The sequence below is a fragment of the Pristis pectinata genome, chromosome 4 (assembly GCF_009764475.1).
Source record: "Pristis pectinata isolate sPriPec2 chromosome 4, sPriPec2.1.pri, whole genome shotgun sequence".
NCBI lineage: Eukaryota > Metazoa > Chordata > Chondrichthyes > Rhinopristiformes > Pristidae > Pristis > Pristis pectinata.
The window spans coordinates 105,959,069-105,983,069 of NC_067408.1; the positions used below are offsets into that span (position 1 = coordinate 105,959,069).

Sequence of the window (24,001 nt, forward strand, 5' to 3'; positions counted from 1 at the left end):
TTTGTCCAGAATTGGCATAATCAATAAAGCATTGTATTTATTATTGATTTATCTTTCTACTTTATTAAAAATGTTGTCTTACATACAGACTTCCTGTCTTGACATTGTCTCCATTTTTGGTCATTAGTTATTGTCCAATTACATGTTACTTTATTACTTTAAATATGATCTTCTGAAAGTGCAATACTTTCAGCAACCAAATGTCGCTCACTGAGCTAAGAAGCGTAAATGCCGGAAATCTAACATAAGGACAAAGCACTGGCATCAAGTTAATCGGCATCTGAAATAGAAAAAATAGGATAGCACTTTGGCCTCAAGTCTCTTCCAGAACTGGAATTATTAGTCTGGGAAACTCCTGAAGTAGCCCCATAGGGACAAATTACGACTTGCTCAAGAAAGCAAAGCTGTTGCATTCCTGGACATGTCCTGACTTATATCAGGGACTTCATCTGGACTGCACTACATGCAATGAAGTTTCAAATAGTTTTTCATCGGTCTTCTGGTGCAAGTTCACTTGCTCGTCTGTTCCGAGTATTTTCTGCTTTTAACTCCAATGTATGTTCTCACTTGGCAAGAATGTTTACACGGTAAGTTATTTTTGAAAATCGCTAGTTTAACATAAGTAACCGGTCATACCCTTGTCTCAGGAGTCAGACTATTATAGTTTCAAGCCCTGTTCGAGGACTTGAAAATATAATCTAGGCTGTCACTTTAGTTCATTATTGAGAAAAAACGTTAAGAGATACGGAATGAGATTTTAAATCAAGGCCCAAACTGCCTGATAGATTTACAAGATCTCTTGGGAAATATCCAAAACGGATAAAGGGAATTCTGCTGTGTGAGTTGTATTTACCCTTCAGATAATATGATGTAATAAAGAGACACTATAAATGTTTTGTGAGTGATCACTTAAGTTATCAGTGAAAGGGGGATCGTAATATGATGCCTTTGGGCTGATTTAACTGAAGCATTTAATATAATTGAGCGATCTGACTTTGGTCTGATTTTTATAAAAAAGATTGAGGAAAACAAAGTGTCACAGAAAAGGTTTGTGAGCAAAGAACAAGGTTAGAAATTAGTTAATTAGGATTTTTTCTTCACGCAGAAGTTTAATGACACTTGAGTGCGGATTCAGTGCAACAGTTCAAAAACAAGCTGGATCACTTCCTTATTCAGTTAAAATCACTGCGTACAAGAAGTACTTCAGATATAATAAATTAAGATTTCAAAAGAACTGCAGATGCTAGGTTTGAAATAATAACAGAAAATGCTGGAAGCATTGTGGAAAGAGAAACAGAGTTAACATTTCAGGTCAAAGACCCTTCGTTAGAACTACTTAGTTAAGATATAAAACTGGGAATCATGCCATTTAATTGAATCAAGACCGTATGAACAGAACACTCAATCCTTTTGACTGTCTTTTTGCCCAAAAACAGAATAACTGGTCCATTATCTCTTTAGCCTTTTGTAGCATCTTGTGTACATATTTGACCAGACCATAAAGGTCATCATACTTATAAAGTGAATCGTTTTCTATGAAGTCCTGAAGCTTAAACAGCAATTAATAAACTAAGGTGATTCTTGAATAGAGCATTAATTCTGCAGAATTAATTTTAATGGAGCCTATTTGATTACTGTTCCTAATTTTAAAGCAGGTTGACAGGAGAACAATATTATTATACCATTTAAATAACTACACAAGTATCAATACTGACATTATGAGGGAAATTATTAAAACACTGTGCCTTATGTATGGCCTGGGATACACTTACTAAAAGGGTGGTGGGAGCAGATTCATTAATAACTTTCATAATGAAGTTGGATTTAAACTCGTAAAACTTAAAAATTGTACCACTGGAGAAAAAATGGACGGCTCATTCAAAGAGTTGGCACAGGCTCCCAGGGTTAAATGGTCTCCTTCTCTGCTGTTTGATTCAATATCTCCAAGATGTTAAAATATAACCAAAAGCATCTGTTACCTATTGAAAAACTTGTCAGATTTCCTGATAGAGTGGAAATCTCCTGCCTTCCACCCACCTGGGATCTTTCCTGAGTCTCAGAGTCTCAAGTAATTTACAAATGTTACTTGGAATAAACTTTGGGTTCAATGCAGTGACAACAAAAAAGATGCTGGAAAATACTTAACTGGTCAAGAGTCTCTGTGGAGAGAGAAACGGAATTAAGGTTTCATGTTGACCTTGCATCTCATGATCAAACATTGTTTTCTGGGGCAGTCTCCAAATGAAGTACTGTGTCACCAGATGAACATAAGAACGCAGCAAGCAGTATCCCCATCTTCTAAAACCACACCCCCACAGTATACAGATTTACCTACAAGTATCAAGATTGGTGGCACAAATCGTGCACACATGCCTGACTTTGGGGAGTCCAAACTTTGTTCCCCAGAGCCATATTTGCACACAGTTTTGTAACTGTGCATGCTTGTAGCTGAATCTTACAGCCTGAAGGGTCTCTGAGGTAGCTATGTGCAAGGGTTCTCTGTACTGCTAATGTAGCAGTGATCGTATCCAAGAGTGATTCCATTTAATTTTGTGGATTCCTCCACAATATTGGGAAACAGCAGACCACTTTCATATGGTGATTAATTGAACACATTCATCACACATTTAGTTAGGGCTTTATTCCCTGGAGAACAGGAGAATGAGGGGAGATGTTATAGAGGTATACAAAATTATGAAGGGTATAGTGAGGGTGAATGCATGCAGGCTTTTTCCCCTCAGGTTGGGTGAGGCTAGAACTAGAGGTCATAGGTTAAGGGTCAAAGGTGAAATATATAAGGGGAATCTGTGGCGGTATCATTTCACTTAGAGGGTGGTGTGAGTGTTGAATGAACTGCCAGCGGAAGTGGTAGATGCGGGTTCAATTGTAACATGTAAGTGAAGTTTAGATAGGTGCATGGATGAGAGGGGTTTGGAGGGCTATGTGCCAGGTGCAGGTAGATGGGACTAGGCAGGAAACTAGGGCGGCATGGACTAGATGGGCCGAAGGGCCTGTTTCTGTGCTGTAGTGCTCTATGACTCTATGACATAGCATACTCAATGTATAATTTTTCCCTGGTTTTGGGGGTGGGGGGTGGTGGGGAGAGTGTATGGTTTCAGATTAGTATCCCAATTGTGTAGAGTTTCTCTGTGAAAGTACTCCACAGAGGTGGCATCTGTGGATGGATCCTGAACTATTACTGGCAGGTCTCTATTGCCCTGAACAAACTTCTTTTTTAAAAGGACAAGAAAGTATTTTTATGATCATAGGTTTAAAATAACATTAGTATACACATGCACGTTTGCATGAAATTTTTCTATTTCGAAGGAGGAATTAACCAAGTTAAATGAATCGCTTAATGCATATAATAAAACATAGACCATTTAATAGAAAAATGTTTAATTTATTCAAATGACAATATGAGGAACAGCAATTTCTACCTTTTGACAGCAGTTCACTGCTTAAGACAGAAAACACCCTTATCCTCAAGGTGGCCTTGATTTTTCAAGTTGAATTGTTTATGGAATGATTCACAGTCTTTCCCATTTTCCTTCTCCCAGTTGCACAAAAACCACTCAAGATTCATTCCATTCATTCCTTTTATCAAATTCCAAACATTTTCTGATCCACCCTAGTAGATTTCATCCCTGTTTGTATTTGTGATATAATACCGAGTAATTGACATGTTTAAACCTGTTCACAACCATAACAAGTGGAACATCATCTCAGTAATTTTACTCAGTCTTCTCTGCATGTTCTCCTTCTGAAAAGAACACCCATATAGGGAGTGTCCTACTCGTCATCTGTATGTGTGTTCCTATCAGAAACAGCATGCTCAGAGCTGCCTGTACACTGGAGTATGTTGAGTGGCTGTGTTTCTTAGCAGTACCTTTTGTGACCTTATTAAAGGACATAGTACATAGAACATTACAGCACAGTACAGGCCCTTCGGCCCACAATGTTGTGTCGACATTTTATCCTGCTCTAATACCTATCTAACCCTTCCCTCCCACATAACCCTCCATTTCTCTATCATTCATGTGTCTATCTAAGAGTCTCTTAAATGTCCCTAATGTATCTACCCCCACAACCGCTGCAGGCAGTGCATTCCACGCACCCACCACTCTCTGTGTAAGAAAATTTGCCTCTGACATCCCCCCTATACATTCCTCCATTCACCTTAAAATTATGCCCCTTCGTGTGAGCCATTTTCACCCTGGGAAAAAGTCTCTGACTGTCCACTTGATCTATGCCTCTCCTCTTATCATCTTGTACACCTTTATCAAGTCAGTAACCTCTATCAACTCTATCAAGTAAACTTCAAACGTTTTATAATTTTTTGCTTTTTATGTGTACCTGGCAATGTGTTTCTTTCTCCTCAAATGTTTCATCTATTTTCTTGGAATGAGTGCTAAATGATGCATCAGGATCTTTACTACAATCTGACCAAATACCTCCACTTGTTGTAGATAGTCCTGAGGCAAGCAATGTTCTGGAAAGAGCCCTGAGTTCACAGAACATTGCAAGGCAGATGAGTAAGTATACTGGCAATGTGCTGGGAGTGATGGCTGCCTTGAAAAGCATTGAGTTCTTTGGTGCATAGGCATGGATCTGAGGAACCTGTATATCTTCCTGTCATCACTTTAACACTAAAGCTACACACATGCACATACAATGATGCTTGTGTGCTCGGCTGGAACCTATGGCCTGAAGCATGTTTCCTCCCTGATACCAATCACTTTTTGTCACCTTGCCAGTAGATTAGAGTGGGGAGAAGTGGTGGATAATGGGAAAGGGACATGGGGAGAGAATTGAGGGTGGAAATAAGGACGGAAGAATGTATAACCAATGAGTGGAGAGTGTTCCATCACAGTCTTGATTTGTTCCTTGTAGATGGCAGCATCTGGTGGAAAGGCTTTGGGGTATCAGGAGGTGAGTAACTTTCTACAAGATACCCAAGCTTTGACCTGTCCTGTAGTCATAGTATTTACTTGGCTAGTCAGTGGTGACTCCCAGAATGCTGGTAGTGCCATTGAGTGTCAAGGAGAGGTGGTGAAACTCTCTTTTGTTGAAAATGACGTTGCCTGGCACTTTTCCAGTGGAATTATTACTTGCTGCCAATCAGTCCACAATTAAAACAGAAAATGCTTGAAAAACTCAGCAGAGCAGGCAGCATCTGTAAAGAGACAAGCTGTTAACATTTCAGGTCTGGGGCACTTTATAAGGGTCCTGGATCTGAAGCATTAATGGTTTCTCTTCCTACAGATGCTGCCCGACCTGCTGTGTGTTTCCAGCATTTTCTGCCTTTATTTCAGGTTTCCAGTATCTGTAGTATTTTTGATTTTTGCTTACCCGCCCATGCCCTGTACGTGGATCCCCATTCCACGCCCACCTACCACTATGGCTGCGCCTGTCTTTGCCACCATTCAAACCTATGTGACCTAGAGGTATTCCATGGAAGTCACATTGTGACCACATGACGTGACTCTGCCAACGAGGTGCCACCATTTCGGTTCTATTTCATGAGGCTGACACCTTCTCTCCAGAATTATACCCCAACCAAAGCTGCCTCATGTTCTCCATAGCAGACCAATCTTGCATGGTCACTGTCCATTGCAAACAGTTTTGTCTGAATTCTCTCATCAACCAATCTACACACCAAACAACCAGACAGTGCCCAGTCGAAACTGGTCTTGAAATTGCACCCCTTTGCTGGTCTCTAACTCTTCCATGTAACGGCCAACGTTTCTTCTGGTTCTTAGTTGTATGTGCTAAACTTGGAGCTCTTGAAAATCTCTCAAAGTGCTGGGTTAAGGTTTCCCTTCAATATTTTTAGTGTCCTTGTAAGGTACGTCATCTGTGGTTCATGGAGTTAGTAAATTCACCAGTCGATCATAAACTTTACAAAATCTTTGTCAGGCTGCATTTGGAATATTGTGTGCAGTTCTGCTCACCACACTGGTGGCACTGGAGAAAGAGCAGAAGAGATTCACCAGGATGTTGCCTTTGTTGGAGGACAAGGCAGATAGTTAGAATCTTTTCTCCATGATAGCATTATCAAGAACATAGATTTAAGGTGAGAGGAAGGAATTTTGAAAGGGATTTGAGGGGAAAGTTTTTGACGGTGTAAGTGGTTGATATTTGGAACTCACTGCCAGAGGAGATGGTGAAATAGATATGATCATTATGTTTAAGAGACATTTGAACAGGCAAATTATTTAATATTCTTTGTTGAAGATAATCAACACTCAACTAACAGTGGCGGGTGGTGCAACATTATCAAAATTCATGCAACATGGTACACACAGCTCTTAAAGGTACACTCACGTTCATATACAGGTCATGAATGGGTTCCATTTTTACAGACATCCATAAATTGATTTTGTCCGTAATTCAGAAAATACACAAAAATCACTCAACATGATAACCTTACCTCCACAGTATTGTAATGAATGGAAAAAAATCACATAAGGTTCATAAGAAAGAGCACGCAGTTAAAGTGGGGAGAGAAAGGAAACTAGTTCCGCCATTCATAGGAACAAACGTATGTAGGTACATCAGATGTTTGAATTTAATAATATTATGGGAGCTCATTCTTATGTAGGGGTGTCCATAAGTCGGGCGTTGATAACCTAGGGACTGCCTGTATAAAACTATTTCTAGTTCTGAAGACAGTTTGTCAATCTGTAATATTGACAGCTGCTGCCTGACCTGCTGAGTATTTCCAGCAGATTCTGATTTTATTTCCACAACTTTCCTTCCTCTAGTGGGGGTAGGAGCTAAAGCCCCAAATTACTCTCCCCAGAACAAACATAATCATAAAGCAGTAATAGCCAGAAGGTTATTTTGCTTTATACATAATTTTGTCTCCACAGTTCAGGCTTTCTTCTTGAATCCTGAGTTCTGTTGACCTGTGTCCTCCAGCCCTGATTTGACTTTGTCCTTTTCCATTTTACCCAGACTCCACTGGATTCTGCTCTTCCTTATTTGCTACAGTCCAGGAGGGAAAAGTCCCATCTGGCAAAATGAGCACACGTTATCACCAGTTTCGGTATCTAATTCACACAGTTATTTTGTAACGGGTGGGCTGGTCAAGGCACTCCAGGAGGAATCTGAACAAGTGAAAGCATATTAACAAAGTATTGTACTGACTTTAGGCACAGCAACTTTAACCAAATCTGCCAGTGATTCTCATTAGATAATGAATTTTTTTAAGGTGTCAGAGGTTTCATATTGCTACGCTGCTACAAAGATTGCAGATAATTAATTATTAAACTTAATATACGTAAAACCTTTCATATGTTTGCAAAGAGCTTTACCTAGTATACTGTGAACTGAATTGTAATTGAAGTCTACAGTAGTTCTGTATGGTTGACAATCTTTAATTGAAGGTAAATTGCATTTGAAACAAATCTGAAGAGGCACCTGACAGCTTAGGAGCTTTATTGCACTCAGTATATGAAATTAACCTGTGCAGTTTTGTATTTGAAATCATATTTCATTGATGTACAAGTGATTGTTCAAGGAATATTAATATCTATATTTGTTATATTTTTCCTGTATCTTCATTAATGTACTAATCTGGATGTCCATACTAAGTTTCTTTGTTAGTGATTATCAGCTTCACTTTCCTCAAACACTGATGTTTCTAAGCTACCAAGTACTTCGTAGCATTTTAAGCATAGCATACATGCATTTAAATAGTACAGAAAATGTTTTTAAATTCCTGACAACACCTCCAAAACTGTGCAATGTGGCAATGTTTTGGAAAATCACTCACATTTGTGAGTACATTTACATTTTTATGGTTTTATTTTCACATTACTCTAACTTTCCTTACAAAACTTTCCTCAACAAGAATGTTTTTATGGCTGCTCACCACTTTGACCAATGTATGAAGTAATGAAAATAAAAGAAAGTCTCTATACACACTATCTCAAATTGCTTCACAGCCAATTAAGTACTTTTGAAGTGTGGCCACTATTGTAATGTAGGGAAGACAGAATATGAACTATATTTTCCATGAGGGTACTTAACACTGCACAAATTATACTATGGTCCAGTTGCTCATCTGTTAACACAGTATGGAGAGGAAAGTTAAAGATGCAAATCCCTGATGAATTAGCAGTTCAATGTCACCAATACAAGTGCATTTCGAGTAGCTTCATGAGAATCTATTACTAATTATTCAGACCAGCTCAACCTCGGTCAAGCCAGATGACTTTGATTTTTGCAGTGCAGGTAGCAGCAAAGATAAAAACAGTAGAAATGAAACCAGTTCTCTGTCTCAAACTGACCCAGCAGAAGCAACAGACTCCAGAATTCTGTCACATTAAGATCAAGGACTTACCAAAGGTTTCCCTTCCAGTACACTAAGTTAGAAGTATACAGTGTGTCTTAAATGCCCCAATGAATTTGTCTGAACCACTGATGTGAACAGACTCATCCAAATATTTTCATTTTTTAATAGAAAATGCTTTCTATTAAAATCCACATTTTTGCATTTAAATATGAAACTTAAAAGTAACTTTAGTTTACGTCCTTTAGCCCTATATGCTTGGCTTACTTTGAAGTATTCTGGATTTTAAAAGGTGGTGATAGAGAAAAAAGATTTGCATTTAGGGTGCTTTATAGGACCATCTGAATATCCCAATGAGTTTCCCATGTTAGATTATAGAGTAACTAATACAAGTCTTGGTTTGGTCACTTCTCAGCCAGTAAGGTTGAGGATCCAAGCCCTGCTCCAATGATTTAAGAATGAAAGCAGGAAGAAATAATTAGGAGCATGGCTGATCTGTACTTCGACTTCATTCATGTGCCTTGGCACCAGAACACAGAACCACAGCTAGACATTTCACTATTGCTCTTCATTTCCTAGTGCCTGTTTAGATCAAGGGTCTGGAAATCAAAGGGGGAGGAAGATGTGTTTGAGTTGTACAGAATCTTAGTCAGAACCGATCTGATGTTATTGAAGAAAATTCTATCAAATTTCCTCCTTTTTTCAAAGTTCAAAGCAGTATTCATTGTATTTTGGGGTAATTTTCTTTGATGATGCTTGCTACCCCCTCAGTGCAGAGCGCTGCCTAATTATATTCTGAATTGTCTCGTCCCAATTATGATTATAATTGTAATTTGTTGTCAATTCACTCATCAGAGGAAAAATGTTCTTTTCACCTATCATTTTAAACTCCTTCATCACCCTTTAACCTTCTACACCAAGTAGAAATCACGTTTATGCACTCTGTAAAGTCAACCATTTTTTAAGCCATTGGCATCGTTCTGGTGAAGTTGCTCTGAACCCACAAAGTTCAAAACACCTCAGTGAGAGTGGTTCCAAATGCAACTGGCCAACTTGCAACAAAACTGAAGCTTAAACTTGTCTCCTTTGTGTTCCAACCCCTTTGAATGGGTAAACTAATTCAAAACTTTAATGCTGGTCTTTGGGTCATCGATCTTTTAAATGAACCAAGCTCCCACATGCCTCCTGATTATCAATAATCCCATTGCAAGAGGCGGTGTTATAACCCTGCAGGTAGTGCTGCTGTCTGACAACTCCAGTGACCTGGCCTTTGGTCCTGTCTATGTGAACTTTGCATGTTCTCCCTTCGATTGTAGTGGTTTCTGCTGGGTGCTCCAATTTCCTCCCATGTCCGAGAGTCATATAAAGTCACTCTGTTCAAAATTTCATACATTTAATCTGTTTCCGTGGTCAACCAATCCAAACCTCTCAACTACTGGAAATAGTCTGCTTTTATCTAACTGTTGCAACCATTCAGAATTATAAACACTTCCATTCAGTGTCATGCTTGGTGGCAGTTTTAGAGACAAGAGTGTTCTTGTGTAGTGCCATTTCATGACTGTGCTCCAGAGGCCCTGATGGTAGAGGAAAGCCTAGCCGTTCACTCGGTCAATCTTCACATTCTTGCGACCACTTCTCCAGTTTGTCCCCATAACTAAGGTCCTTCATCGCCAAAATTACTCGGGAAGATCGCTTCTACATCCATTCTCAGGCCTTTATGCCATTCCTAATGTATGTAGCCCAAAGAACACAGAATGCTAATTATGGTCTAACCAGTAAAGCACATTATGACTTTCTTGCTTGCACTGCCCCTGTTTATAAAGCCCAGAAACCCATGTGCATTTTTAACCAATTTCCAAACCTGCCTGACCACTTTCAATGATTTAAAGTCATAGAGTCATGAAAAACAGAAATAGGCCCTTCAGCCCATCAAGTCCATACCAACCACCATACAATTATGCAATTCCTACACTAACCCCATTTTATTCTCCCAACATTCAGATGAACTTCCCACAGATTCTACCACTCACCTACACACTCAGGGCCATTTACAATGACCAGTTGACCTATCAACCTGCAAATCTATGGGATGTGGGAGGAAACGGGAGCTGAAGGAAATCCATGCAGCCACGGAGAGAAAGTATAAGCTCCGCACAAGACGCAGCAGAGGCTGGGATTGAACCTGGGATACAGGAGCTGCGTGGCATCACTGTGCTGCCCCACAGTGGCATAGATTTATGTACATTTACCCCCAAATCTTTTGGTTCCTTTACTTTGTTTAGAATTGTACCCTCTAGTTCATTTTGTCTCTCTTTGTCCTTCCTACTAAAATGTAAGACTTTGCATTTTTCTATGTTAAATTTTATCTGCCAAGCTTCTATAGACATGTAGAAAGGAAAAGATAAGCAGATGCTAATGTGGGTCTGATACAGAATAAGACAAGAGAAATTATGTTGGGCAGTCAGGAAATGGCAGAGAAATTAAACAAATATTTTGTCTCTGTCTTCACAGAAGATACAGAAAATCTCCTGGGCAGAACAACAGGTAAAGTGTGAATGAAGAACTGAAAGAAATTAGCATTAGTTTAAAAAAAGCATTGGAGAAAATAATGGTACTGAAAGCCAATAAATCCTAGATCTGATGACCTGGGTTTTAATGTTTTGAAAGATATTGGCATGGTGAAAGTGGATGGACCGGTTCTCATTTTCCAAACACCACTGATTCTAGAATGATTCCCATTGACAGAAGGTAGTAAATGTAATCCCACTATTTAAGAAAAAAGGGCCAGAGAAAATGGAGAACTACAGAACAGTTAGGCTGACCTCTGTAGTAAGGAAAATGCTCAAATCTATTGTTAAAGAAGTAGTAACATGACACTTAATAATTAGAGGATTGGGCACACTCAGCATCTATACATGAAAGGGGCAACTCTTAGCATTTTCTGAGGCTATTTCTGGCAGGATAGACAAGGGGGCAGCCAGTGGCATTCAGAAGGGGTTCAGTAAGGTACCTTACAGAGGTTATTAAACAAGATTGAAGTACATAGGTTTGGAGGTAATTAATTGAGGATTGGTTAATGGACAGAAAATGGGCAGTAGGAACAAACAAGCCACCTTCAAGTTGGGAGACTGTGACTAATGGGGTGTTGCAAGGATCAATGCTGTGACCCCAGCTTTTCACAATATATAGCAATGATTTGGATAAGGGGACTAAATAAATTCAAGTTTGCTAATGAGACAAGTTTACTAAAGTCAAGAGGCAGTACACTCTTAAGGGCAAGACCCTTAACAGTGTTGAAGAGCAGAGAGACCTTGGGGTGCAAGTCCGTGACTCATTGAAAGTGGCTACACAGGTAGACTGGGTGGTTAAGAAGGCTTATGGAATGCTTGCATTTATTAATCAAGGTATTGAGTATAGGAGTCAAGTAGTTATGATGATCTCCATAGAATTCTGGTTAGGCTGCATTTAGAGTATTGCGGGCAATTCTGGTCACCTCACTATAAGAAGGATGAAGAGGCTTTAGAAAGGGTGCAGAGGAGGTTCACTAGGATGCTGCCTGGATTAGAGGGCATGTGCTATCAGGAAAGGCTGGACAAACTTGGGCTCATTTCTCTGGAGCGGCAGAGGCTGAGGGGTGATCTGTTACAGGTGTATAAAATTATGAGGGGCATAGAGTGGATAAGCAATATCTTTTTCCCATTATTGAAAGATCCAATACCATAGGGCATGCATTTAAGTGAGAGGGGGTAGGTTCAGAAGAGACGTGAGGGGTAAGTTTTTTACTGAGAGAGGTGGTGGATGCCTGGAATGCGTTGCCTGGTAGGGTGATGGAGGCAAACTCATTGGGGGCTTTCAAGAGGGGCTTGGATGGGCACATGAATGAGAGGAAAATAGAAGAGTATGGGCATCCTGTAGGTAGGAGAGAATAGCTATGTTGGCACAACATTGTGGGCCGAAGGGCCTGTTCTGTGCTGCACTGTTCTATGTTCTATGAGACAAAGGCAAGTGGTGATATATGCCGTAAGGAGGATGCAGAGAGGTTTTAGAGGCATATTAAGATACTAAGTTAGTAGGTAAGGGCATGGCAGATGGTGTATAACTTGGAAAAATGTGAGGCCATGCAGTTTTGTAGAAAACACAGCCAGCTGGCTATTCAGAAGGGCCTTAGTATCCTTATACACTAATCACTGAAAGTTACGGGGCAGGGCAATCAAGCAGTTGGGGAAATTCCTGGTCTATTGGTCTTTATTGCAATTGGATTTGAGTACAAGTATAGATGTCCTACTGCAATTATGTATGATATTGATGAATTCTCTGGTCTTCCTACCTAAGGCAATATATATGTGTCATAGAAGGAGCGCAAGGATGATTCACCAGGTTGATTCCTGGGATTACAGCTTTGTCCTGTGAGGACAGATTAAGCAGATGAGGCCAAAACACTCCAGAGTTCAGAAGACTGAGAGGTAATCTCACAGGTTATAAAGGCACCGAGAGATATAGGGCTAGTGCTTCAATTTCTGATGTTCTCATGCCCTTTTTCAATGCATATGCCAATTCCACCAGCATGTTTATACTCTCTTGAAGCTGATACTTCTTTTAGTTCACTGCATTTCTGTGTCAGAAGTGCTGCTTTCAATTGAGATATTAATCTGGGATGTGTAACCTATCCCATGGCACTATTTCAGAAAAGGCAGGGAGGTCAACTCTGATCTCTTGAACAATGTTATCCCTGAACCAATATCACTAAAGCAGATTAGCTGATCATTATCACAATGCTGCTTGTGGAATTTGCCGTGTGTAATTTGGTTGCTGAGTTTCTTAACATTGTAATGCTGACTACATTGGATACATGGGGGTGTTGTGAAGTGATGGTTAATTTATTGGACTAGCACTTAGAGACCTAGTCTGCAAATCTGGAGATATGAGTTTGAGTTCAACCTCACAACATCACTTGGGGAATATAAATTTAAATAAACCTGGAATTCAGAGTTGGTTGCCTTGACAGTGACCATGAGACTACTTCCCTCTGCCATCATTAAAAATCCATCTGGTTCACCAATGTCCTTCAGGGAAGGAAATCTGCCAACCTCACTCAGGGTGGTCTATAAGTGACAGCAGACTCACAGAAATGTGGTTGATTCTTAAGTAACCCCCACCCCAACCTCCCAACTGCCCTATTAATTTGCTCAGCTCAGCATCAATTAGGAAAGTGTTCCAGGCTGACCTGGGACCCGATACCCACATCCTGCGATGAAGTAAATTAAAAGAACATCATTAGCTGTAACAGAGACACAAGAGATTCTGCAGATGCTGGAATCTGGAGCAACACACACAACATGCTGGAGGAAGTCAAGAGGTCAGGTAGCATCTGTGGAGGGAAATAAACAGTCGACGTTTCGGGTCGAGACCTTCATCAGGACTGGAAAGGAAGAGGGCAGAAGCCAGAATAAGAAGGTCAAGGGAGGGGGAGGAGCACAAGCTGGCAGGTCATAGGTGAGTCCAGGTGAGAGGGGGAAAGTAGGTGGGTGAGTGAGGGGGAATGTAAGAAGCTGAGAGGTGATAGGTAGAAGAGGCAAAGGGCTGAAGAAGAAGGAATCTGGTGGGAGAGGGCAGTGGACCATGGAATAAAGGGAAGGAGGTGGGGAATGGATGGGCAGGTCATGAAGGTGGGGGAGGGGAAAGAGTAGGGGTGAGGGAGCCTCAGGAATGAGGGGAAACAAAGAGATGGGAAAGAAAAGGAAAAGGGGGGAGAGGGGAAGGTTTGGAACATGATAGACATTTTATAAATTTAATGAGGAAATGCTCTTCTAATTTGAAGGTGCTATATTTTGGATGAGATGTTAAACTGAGCCCCATCTACTCTTTCAGGCGTATGTAAAAGATAATGTGGCATTATTTCAAAGGATAGAGGAGATGACACTGGTATTTTGGTGACAATGTGTAAGCTTTTATATAAATGCAAGTTGTTCATTGTTTTAATCATTTTGCTCTTTTATTTCTGAAAAGAGAAGCACATTTGTATTTTCTCATGTTTAACTGCTTTTAATCCAATTGACTATCCTGTTACTAATTCCATCCCCTTGAACCTTCTCCAGTAATCCCTAAAGTGATGTCCTCCATAAGTTCAACTGCATGCATTTCCCTCACTTACTATGTATGTTTCCTTCTCAATGAACTTTGTGAGGTTTGCTAAGTACAATTAATTTGTAGGTTGGTCCAGGCTTATTCCATTGTCCCTTTTTCTAAAGATGGCTATTTCATTTGTTTTAAGTCTCTAAACTTTTCCCCAACAGTGTTTGAATAACCATATTGCACCATGTCTAATATAAATCTACTACTCTAATAAAATCTTCTTGTTCCCTCTCGTTATACTCAGGTCAATGCATGTGCTTTTTGCCATTGCAAAAGAGTCATCTGGCCAAGGTCCAACATGTGGTGGGGAATAGAATAGAAAAATAATTAACGCCTCTGTGGAGGAAATGGAGCAACTAGGTTGGGCCATTATGAAGTTTGGCGAGTGGGGGGACTGTGGCGGTGTTGCAATTGGTTGGGTTTACAAGGGATAAGCACCACAAGAAATAAGTTTTTTTTGATTTCAAAAATATACTTAATTCATAATATATACACAGTAAGTACAATTGGTACATGCCTTTCTCTACATACATTGTACCACTAATTCAATACATTCTTTCACAATTTGTGAAGGCTATTCACATTTCCTCCTTAAATAATGCATACATGAAGTGCTTAAGAGGCTGTTACAAAGGTCCCAGATCTCAGTGTCCAGTGGCAGCAAGAACTTAGACAGTGCTCCTTCCCCACAAAGCCTTTGCGGTGGCTGCACTGAGCTTCAGTGTGTTCCTCAGTGCGTACCCTTGTGGACAGCTTCTAACAATGGAAGACTGACAGGTTTCATGCAGAACCCAAGTGCACCTTTCACCAAGTTAATGATCCTTCAGCAGCAGTTGATTCTTGTCTCAGAATGTGTCCCTGGGAGCAGCCCATATATCACAGAGTCCTCAATTATGCAACTTCTTGGGGCAAACCGTGACTAGATCCATTGCATCCTTTTCCAGACCTTCTTGCCAAACACACAGTAGATGAAGAGGTAAGTTTTTTAAGTAAAGAGAACATGCCTGAGGTCAATTCCCAATGCTGGATTCTGGGAAGTGCTCAAGCAGGTTTCCTTTAAGTGATGCTGAAGCAGCCCCACTAGTACTATGAAGACTGGTTTCGTGTGCGAGTGACGTGGGCTGTCAATAGACGACATAGATGTAAGTGACATTTCCAGCTGATATCCAGATGTATGATGCATGCTGTTGATGCCCCTGTGCACATGTCCTCCATGCAATAGAATATCAGACACACAGAGGACTTGGAAGCAAAAGTCACGGATTTGTGATTGGCACACTAAATAATAAATTGGTTTATTATTTTTGTCACATGTACCAAGGTACAGTGAAAAATTTTATTTTGCATGCTGTCCTTATAGATCATTTCATCACATCAGTGTATTGAGGTAGTACAAGGGAAAAGCAATAACAGAATGCAGAATAAAGTGTTACAGTTACAGAGAAAGTGCAGTGCAGGCAGTCAATTAGGTGTAATGCCATGACGAGGTAGATTGTGATGTCGAGAGTCTGTCCTAAACAAGGTGACTGTTCAGTAGTCTTATAGAATCTTATAGGGATAGAAGCTGTCCTTGCTCCTGTTGTTATGTGCTTTCAGGCATTTGTATCTTCTGTCTGATGGGAGAGGGGAGAAGAGAGAATGTCCAGGGTGGGTGGGTTTTTGATTATGTTAACTGCTTTACCGAGGCAGCGAGAAGTGTAGACAGAGTCTAAGGAGGGGAGACTGGTTTTCATCATACACTGAGCTGCATCCACACCTCTCTGTAGTTTCTTGTGGTCTCGGCCAGAGCAGTTGCATACCAAGCTGTGATGCATCCAATAGGATGTCTTCTATGATGCATCTATAAAAATTGGTGAAGGCCAATGGGGACATGCCAAACTTCTTTAGCCTCCCGAGGAAGTAGAGGTGCTGGTGTGCTTTCTTAGCCATGGTGCCTACATAGTTAGATTAGGATAGGCTATTGGTGATGTTCACTCCTAGGAACCTGAAGCTCTCAACCCTCAGTAAAACAGTAAGTTCCTGATGGTGATCAATGAATGGTTTTCCATGAAGTGTTGTCATAGAGTGCATAACATTTTCTAAGTGGTTGAATTTCTCAACCAATGTGTCAAAGAGTTAACACTATTGCTTGCCGAGAGCACAAGAAAAGCTTTGAGAAACTGTACTGAGCTCTTGAGGGTGCAACTAAACTTCATTAACACGTGCGGTAATTCATTAGGAAATTAGAAACCAGTTTACAGCATTCCTTTCAGCAAATAACAGGGAGCTGAATGGAATGGTGCCTTTTCCCTGAAATGCATTTAGTTCATTTCATGGGTGAAATTTTATGCTTAGATTTTAAGTTTCTTTCTTCAGTCTTTGAAAAGAATTCCTTTGCTAATTCCAGAAAGGAGATCAAAAACACTTGCCCTTTTTATCTAACCCACTTCCAGTATTCACAAGACAAGATCACAAGATAAAGGAGCAGAAGTAGGCCATTCGGCCCATCGAGTCTGCTCCGCCACCTCACCATGAGCTAAACTATTCCCCCATCTAGCCCCAATTCCTGGCCTTTTCCCCATATTCCTTGATACCCTGACTAATTAGATACCTATCAAACTCTGCCTTAAACACCCCCAATGCTCAGGCCTCCACAGCTGTACATGGCAACTGATCAACAAATCTGAAACCCTGCCCCCTGCACCAATTTCTCAGCCACGAATTCATCTGCCAAATCATCCTATTCTTACCCTCACTGGAGCGTGACACAGGCAGCAATCCAGAGATTACTACCCTTGAGGTCCTGTTTTTCAGCTTCCTACCTAGCTCCCTATATTCCCTCGTCAGGACCTCATCTCTTTTCCTACCTATGTCATTGGAACCAAGATGTACCACGACCTCTGGCTGTTCACCCTCCCTTCAAAGCAGGCAGCATAATCAAAGACCCCACCCACCTCAGACATTCTCCCCTCTCCCATTGGGCAGAAGATGCAAAGGCCTGGAAGCACGTACCACCAGGCTCAAGGTCAGCTTCTATCCTGCTGTTGTAAGACTATTGAACAGTTCTCTAGTATGATAAGATGGACTCCTGACCTCACAATCTACCTCGTCATGAACTTGTACCTTCTTGTCTACCTGCATTGCACTTTCTCTGTAGCTGGTACACTTTATTCTGCATTCTATTATTGTTTTACCTTGTACTAGCTCGATCTGTAGGAAATGTATGCAAGACAATATTTTCACTGTACCTTGATCACCTATTCCTCAGATAACATGTGCCAAGAGTAAGGAGGCCAAAATCTGGGTGCGATTGTTTCATTCAACTCACTACCTCTCCTCATGTGCCATTCCAACCACAACAGTAACTGAACATTCCACCTTTGTACTGGCAGACTCTGAAATGCTAGAATGAATCCTGTCAGGAGTACACCATGTACATGGAACAAATCTGGAATAAAGAAAATAGGTGAGGATTGGACATGGGGCAAATATTCAAGCTCAAAGAGAACTGCCCTTTATATCAGCATTTAACAATTAATTAGACAAATAGTGGAATTACTCCCACCATGCTATTTATGTAGCAAACACAAGGACACCAAACCCTTGCTAATTTCATTCCAATTCCTTTATTGGTATGCTAACTTCCTACCAATAAAGGAATTGGTATGAAGTTAGCATAGTTGCTCCTGGAACTAGTCAGCTTGGCTCAATTGATAAGGCTCTTATCTCTGGGTTAGAAACCTGAGGGTTTGTTCAAGCCTAGCACTTTTCTGTGGATTCTGGGGATTTAACTCACGTAGTTATCTGATGAGCCTTTGATAAACTCTTTACAATGTATTTGATCAAAAATGTCAGGATTTTGAAAAATGGAGATTAAGCAACAACCTTTCTGTAGATCCTGCTCGGTACTTCCCTGTCCATTGAAACTGACCAAGTGGTTCCCATGCAATGTTAAGGAAATGTCACATTGTCAGCAGTGTAGTCCTTCAGCTGAACTCTATATGGATATCAAAATAGTGCATTTGCTACATTTAGTTGATCTAACAATTGGATTGAATCCTCACATATACACTGTTAAAAGTGATCTTCCTAACTGTCTTGGCAAAAACATGATCTTAGATATTGGTACTGCTCTCCCTCAGTACCATCCTTTATGTAAGAGTATAAAATTACCCAAAGATCCTGCTATTGCAGGGCCTTAATGTTTTCAGAATGATCATCCTAAAATTCTTCCCTCATTAACATAATTAGAAATAATGTAACTGTTCATCTGAACGTGTTTACCAGGATATGGCAGAGTGCATTTGGAAAGGAACAATTTGCATCTGTTTGGCATGACCTGTGAATAACCCAGATTGCTTCATGGCCAATCATTGATAGCTGTTTTGTAAAGAAATATGGCAGATAAATTGTATCCGTGCATAATGAAATCATAACCATTAAACTGTTTCAGCATTGTTGGTTGACAGACAAATAAGGCAGATGAATTAATCGTGCAAATAGATATAAATGAGTATGGTGTAATTGGGATTGCAGAGACTAAGCTGCAGAGAGACCAAGGATAGGAACTGAACATCCAGGGCTATTCAACATTTAGGAAAAACAAGAAAAAAAAAGGTGCATTTGCATGGCTGGTTAAGGAATTCAAGTGTTGTGGAATTTGTAAGGGTGGAGCTAAGAAATATCAAGAGACAGAAAATGAAAGCGGAATTTCTATACAGACCCACCAACAGTCGTAGTGATGTTGGTATTGGAATCGGTTTATTATTGTCACTTGTACCGAGGTACAGTGAAAAACTTGTCATGCATACCGTTGGTACAGATCAATTCATGACACAGTGCAGATACATTGAGTTAGTACAGAGTGCATTGAGGTAGTACAGATAAAAGCAATAACAGAGTACAGAGTAAAGTATCACAGCTACAAGGAAGTGCATTGCAGGTAGACAATAAGGTGCAAGTTCATAACAAGGTAGATTGTGAGGTCAAGAGTCCATTTCATCGTATAAGGGAAGCATTCAATAGTCTTGAGGTGACATTCAACAGGAATTAAAGGTGTAATTGTAATCACAGGTGACTTCAATGTATACATGGACTGGGCTAGCCAAATTAGTAACAATACTGTAGAGGAGGAATTCCTGGAGTATATACAGGATGGTATTCTTGGCCAAAACCTTGAGGAACCAGCTAGAGAGCAGGACATTCTAGACTGGGCATTGTGTAACAAGAACTGATTTATTGGTCATCTCATTGTGTAAGGCCCCTTTGGAAGGAGGAATCATAACATCGTAGAATTCTTCATTAAGATGGAGAGTGATATATTTGATTCTGAGACAAGGGTCCTGAACCTAAACAAAGGAAATAATGATGGTATGAGGCAAGAATTAGATTGGTGAATGTTACTTATGGGGTTGAGAGTGGATTGCCAATGGCAAAACTTTAAGGAGTGCATAGATGGACAACAACAATTGTTCATTCTTGCCTGGCACAAAATAAGGAAGGGTGGCTCAACCAGGAAGTTAGGGATAGTGTTAGATCCAAGAAGGAGACAGATAAATTGGACCAAGAAAGCAACAACCTGGACCAGGAAGAGTTTAGAACTTGGCAAAGGAGGACCAAGGGATTAATTAAGAGGAGGAAAACAGACTATGTGAATAAGCTCGCAGGGTATATAATTTGCAATGAACTTTGGAATACAATACACTGACTCTCTACATGGTGTGTTTAGCCAAACCGCCAAACTATCAGGGGATGATGTTTCAGGCAAGACGGTTAAGAAATGTAGTGAATAAATGTAAAAAGAACCATGTGGAAATTAAGTGTTGACATGGACTATATTCAGTTGAAAAGCTTATTTTTATACGTATTTCTATATGTTACTGTTTGCATATCTATGCAATATTTTTGTAGTATTTAACAAACCCCTTTGTTGCCCATCTGTCTGTCAGATCATTGCTTTTCAAGATGGAGAACTCCGAGAACATTAGCATGATCTCCCAAGGCATAAGACGTCGTGTCGTGTCAAAAAATGGCCATAACAATGTGAAGATTGACCAAGTGGATGGCTGGGCTTTCCTCTACCTACAGGACCTCTGGACCACTGTCATTGACATGAAATGGCGCTATAAACTAACTCTCTTCACTGCAACATTTGTGATGACCTGGTTTCTTTTTGGGATTCTCTGGTATGCCATTGCATTCGTTCATGGAGATTTAGAGTTACTTCATCCGCCAGCTAACCACACACCATGCGTTGTGAATATTGAGACCTTAACAGGAGCGTTCCTATTTTCTCTTGAGTCCCAGACAACCATCGGCTATGGCTTCCGGTGTATTACAGAGGAGTGCCCCTTTGCTATTATCCTGCTAATCACTCAACTGGTCATCACCACACTGGCAGAGATCTTTGTTACGGGCACTTTTCTGGCTAAGATTGCAAGACCCAAAAAAGCGCTCTGAGACCATCAGGTTTAGCTATCATGCTGCCGTTGCCATACGGGACAAACAAACTCTGTCTCATGCTTCGTGTGGCAAACATGAGGAAGAGTCTTCTGCTCCAGTGCAGCTTTCTGGGAAATTCCTGCATAACCACATCACAGAGGAAGGAGAGACCATCAAACTCAGGCAGGAACATGTGAATTTTCAGGTGGACACTGGCTCCGTAAGTCCGTTCCTCATCTTTCCTTTGACTTTTTATCACATAATTGATGAGAAAAGCCCTCTGAACAGGTATACATCAGCTAATCTGAGGAATAAGGACTTTGAGTTGGTTGTCATTTTAAATGCCACCGTAGAGTCAACAGGTGCTGCCTGCCAGATCAGAACCTCTTATGTTGCAGAGGAAATACTCTGGGGCTATGAATTTTATGCCTCTTATGTCACTGTCCCCTGGTGGGAAAATACTTGGTGGACTTCAGTTTCTTCGATAAGCTCAGGAAGAGCTCAAATCCTTACTTTGCCTCCAACGTACTTGGATATGGGGACATTGATAAGCTAAAGCTTGAAGAACAATATCGAGAGGATGAACAGAAACAACTTGATCAGTCGGATCCAAACTGTTCATAGCAATGTCTAACAATGTCTTGAGACCCAAGGTGACATAGATAATTCCAGTGCTTTTGAATGTTTTATAATCAATGCACATCTGTTTGGTACATAATAGGCATTCAGTAAGGCCACACATTAAAAAAAGCCTTTAGTTAAGCCAATAAGCCAATATCAGAAGGTTCCCAATGGTTTTATGTAACAAAATCAACATTAGTAAAAACATTAAGGGGAAAAAATGCTAGTGTTTTCATTTGATTGTTTGCTTTGTTAAAATTTAATGATGTAACTTCTCAAGCAGCACCTTTTAGATGCTACAATGGTTATTGCTCCTCAGAACTTGTCTCTTATTCCTTCTGATCTTTATGTAAGCCATGGTACCTACTGTTTTCCTAATTGTTGCATCCTTTGTTGAAATCGAGACTTTCAGCTTGTTCCTCGCTGCTCAAAGCTGCAATCATCTCCCTTCCTCACTCTTGGCCTGGCTATACAATCCACCTTTTAAACCCGCAGTCAGAAGTACTTAACCAGGTGCTGCCCAATAGGAATCACAGACTGATCATAGAATTATAGAATCGTACATCAGAGCAACAGGCCCTTCGGCCCATTATGTCCATGGTTACCATCAAGTATCTATCTAAACTAAACCTATTTACTGTCACTTGGTCCATATCTTCTATGCCTTTATAGGCATGGCTAAGGTTTTATTGGCCTCTACTCCATCAATTTTCATAAAATAATTTAATATATTAGTACAGGTAATGTACATCACGGAAAAAAAACATTTAGTGCAAAACATTGCTGTCTTCCTGTCTTACCAAAGTTTGGTATAGGGCATGGACTTATCAGACACAGAGGTCTCTTTCTGCTGCTTCTACCTCTTCGCCCAACAAGGTTAACAGCAGAATAAAATGATGACTTGCACAAATAAGACTTACAAAATCTGTCCAGACCCATACGGACTCTCAATCCAGACACTGCCTCACCCAACTCTCTCTCTGGATCAGCCTCCTGCTTTCCTACCACACCCATCTTTTTGAAATCTTCCTTTCAAACTCTAGACTTGTCCAAGCCCACAATCTGGTCTCCTACCACACCTCCCCCTGTACTCCCTCCAGACCAGCTATACTATCCATTCATACCCTGGTTGCTTTTTACTATGAACTTTAAAGTCTGTTTACTTTGGGACAGGGTTTTGTTTTTTATTGGTGCCAAGTAATTTATTCCCGTTAGTTAAGCTAACAACCATTACATCTATCCTCTCCATACTATGTCTCTGGTGCTGAAGCCCATCATTTTCACTTACGCCAGTACAATTTTTGCAGAGTGCCAGGTAATTTGTGCAAATTGTTGCAACTCCAGTTTTAGAGTCATAGAGTAGTGCAGCATGGATGCAGGCCCTTTGGCCCAACTCATCCATGCTGACCATCATGCTCACCAAGCTAGTCCCATTTGCCCATATTTGGCCCATATCCCTCTAAACCCCTCCTATCAATGTACTTCTCCAAATGTCTTTTAAATGTTGTATTGTACCTGCCTCAAACACTGTCTCTGGCAGCTCATTCTATATACACACCACCCTCTGTGTGAAGAGGTTGCCCCTCAGGTCCCACTTAAAATTTTCCCCTCTCATCTTAAACCTATGCACTCTAGCATTTAGTTCGCCTGCCCTGGGAAAAAAGACTATCTGCGTTCACCCTATCTATACCCCTCAGGATTTCATACACCTCTATAAGGTCACCCCTTAATCTCCTACATTCCAAGGAATAAAGTCGTTGTAAATCTTCTCTGTACTCTTTCCAGTTCAGTGACATCTTTCCTACAACAGAACAACCAAAACTGTAGACAATACTCCAGGTGCGGCCTCACCAACGTCTTGTACAACTGCAACCTTACATCCCAATTCCTATACTCTGGTAAAGGCCAGCGTGCCAAATGCCTTCTTCATCACCCAGTCTACCTGTGACGCCTAGGGATCTAGGAGTACCCATGTACTTGTACTCCTAGATCCCTCTGTTCCACTTTCTAGGATCTGAGATCTGGGATTCCTATGCTCTTCTCTTTGTCTCACAGTCAGAAGGGCCCGGGAGGCAATAGAATGTAGCTGGTACACTGTGATGGGAGCAATACACAAAAAGTGCTGGAGGAACTCATCAGGTTAGGCAGCATCCACGGAGGGAAATAAACAGTCGACGTTTCGGGCCGAGACCCTTTATCAGGACTGGAAAGGAAGAGGGCAGATCTCCCCACCTACTTATTCTGCTTCTGTCCGCTTCCTTTCCAGTTCTGATGAAGGGTGCTCGGCCTGAAACGCTGACTGTTTATTTCCTCCATAGATGCTGCCTGACGTGCTGAGTTCCTCCAGCACTTTTTGTGCATTGCTTCAGGTAGATCCAGCATCTGCAGAATTTCTTATGACACTGTGACAGGAGATGACATCACTCATTGAGGACCCTGAATACATGGGAAGCAGGAGGGGAGGAGACCTCCCATGTACTTGGCAAGTATAAAAATATATTTGCCTAGAGTTTCCTCAGCTCCCATGGG

At 40.8% G+C, this 24,001-nt stretch overlaps 1 protein-coding gene and 1 long non-coding RNA gene across 2 annotated transcripts in view; both read left to right on the forward strand.

The window, feature by feature from the left end:
• The window catches only part of LOC127569534 (uncharacterized), a 54,416-nt gene that overhangs the window by 15,398 nt on the left and 15,017 nt on the right, over positions 1-24,001 (forward strand). The window lies entirely within an intron of this gene.
• On the forward strand, positions 255-23,629 carry kcnj15 (potassium inwardly rectifying channel subfamily J member 15). The gene is given in 8 exon segments (XM_052014264.1): positions 255-587; positions 4,894-4,932; positions 10,811-10,843; positions 20,359-20,851; positions 20,853-20,912; positions 20,914-20,971; positions 20,974-21,284; positions 21,287-23,629. Coding segments are annotated over 8 exon segments (1,302 nt in total). The 5' UTR covers positions 255-468; the 3' UTR covers positions 21,476-23,629.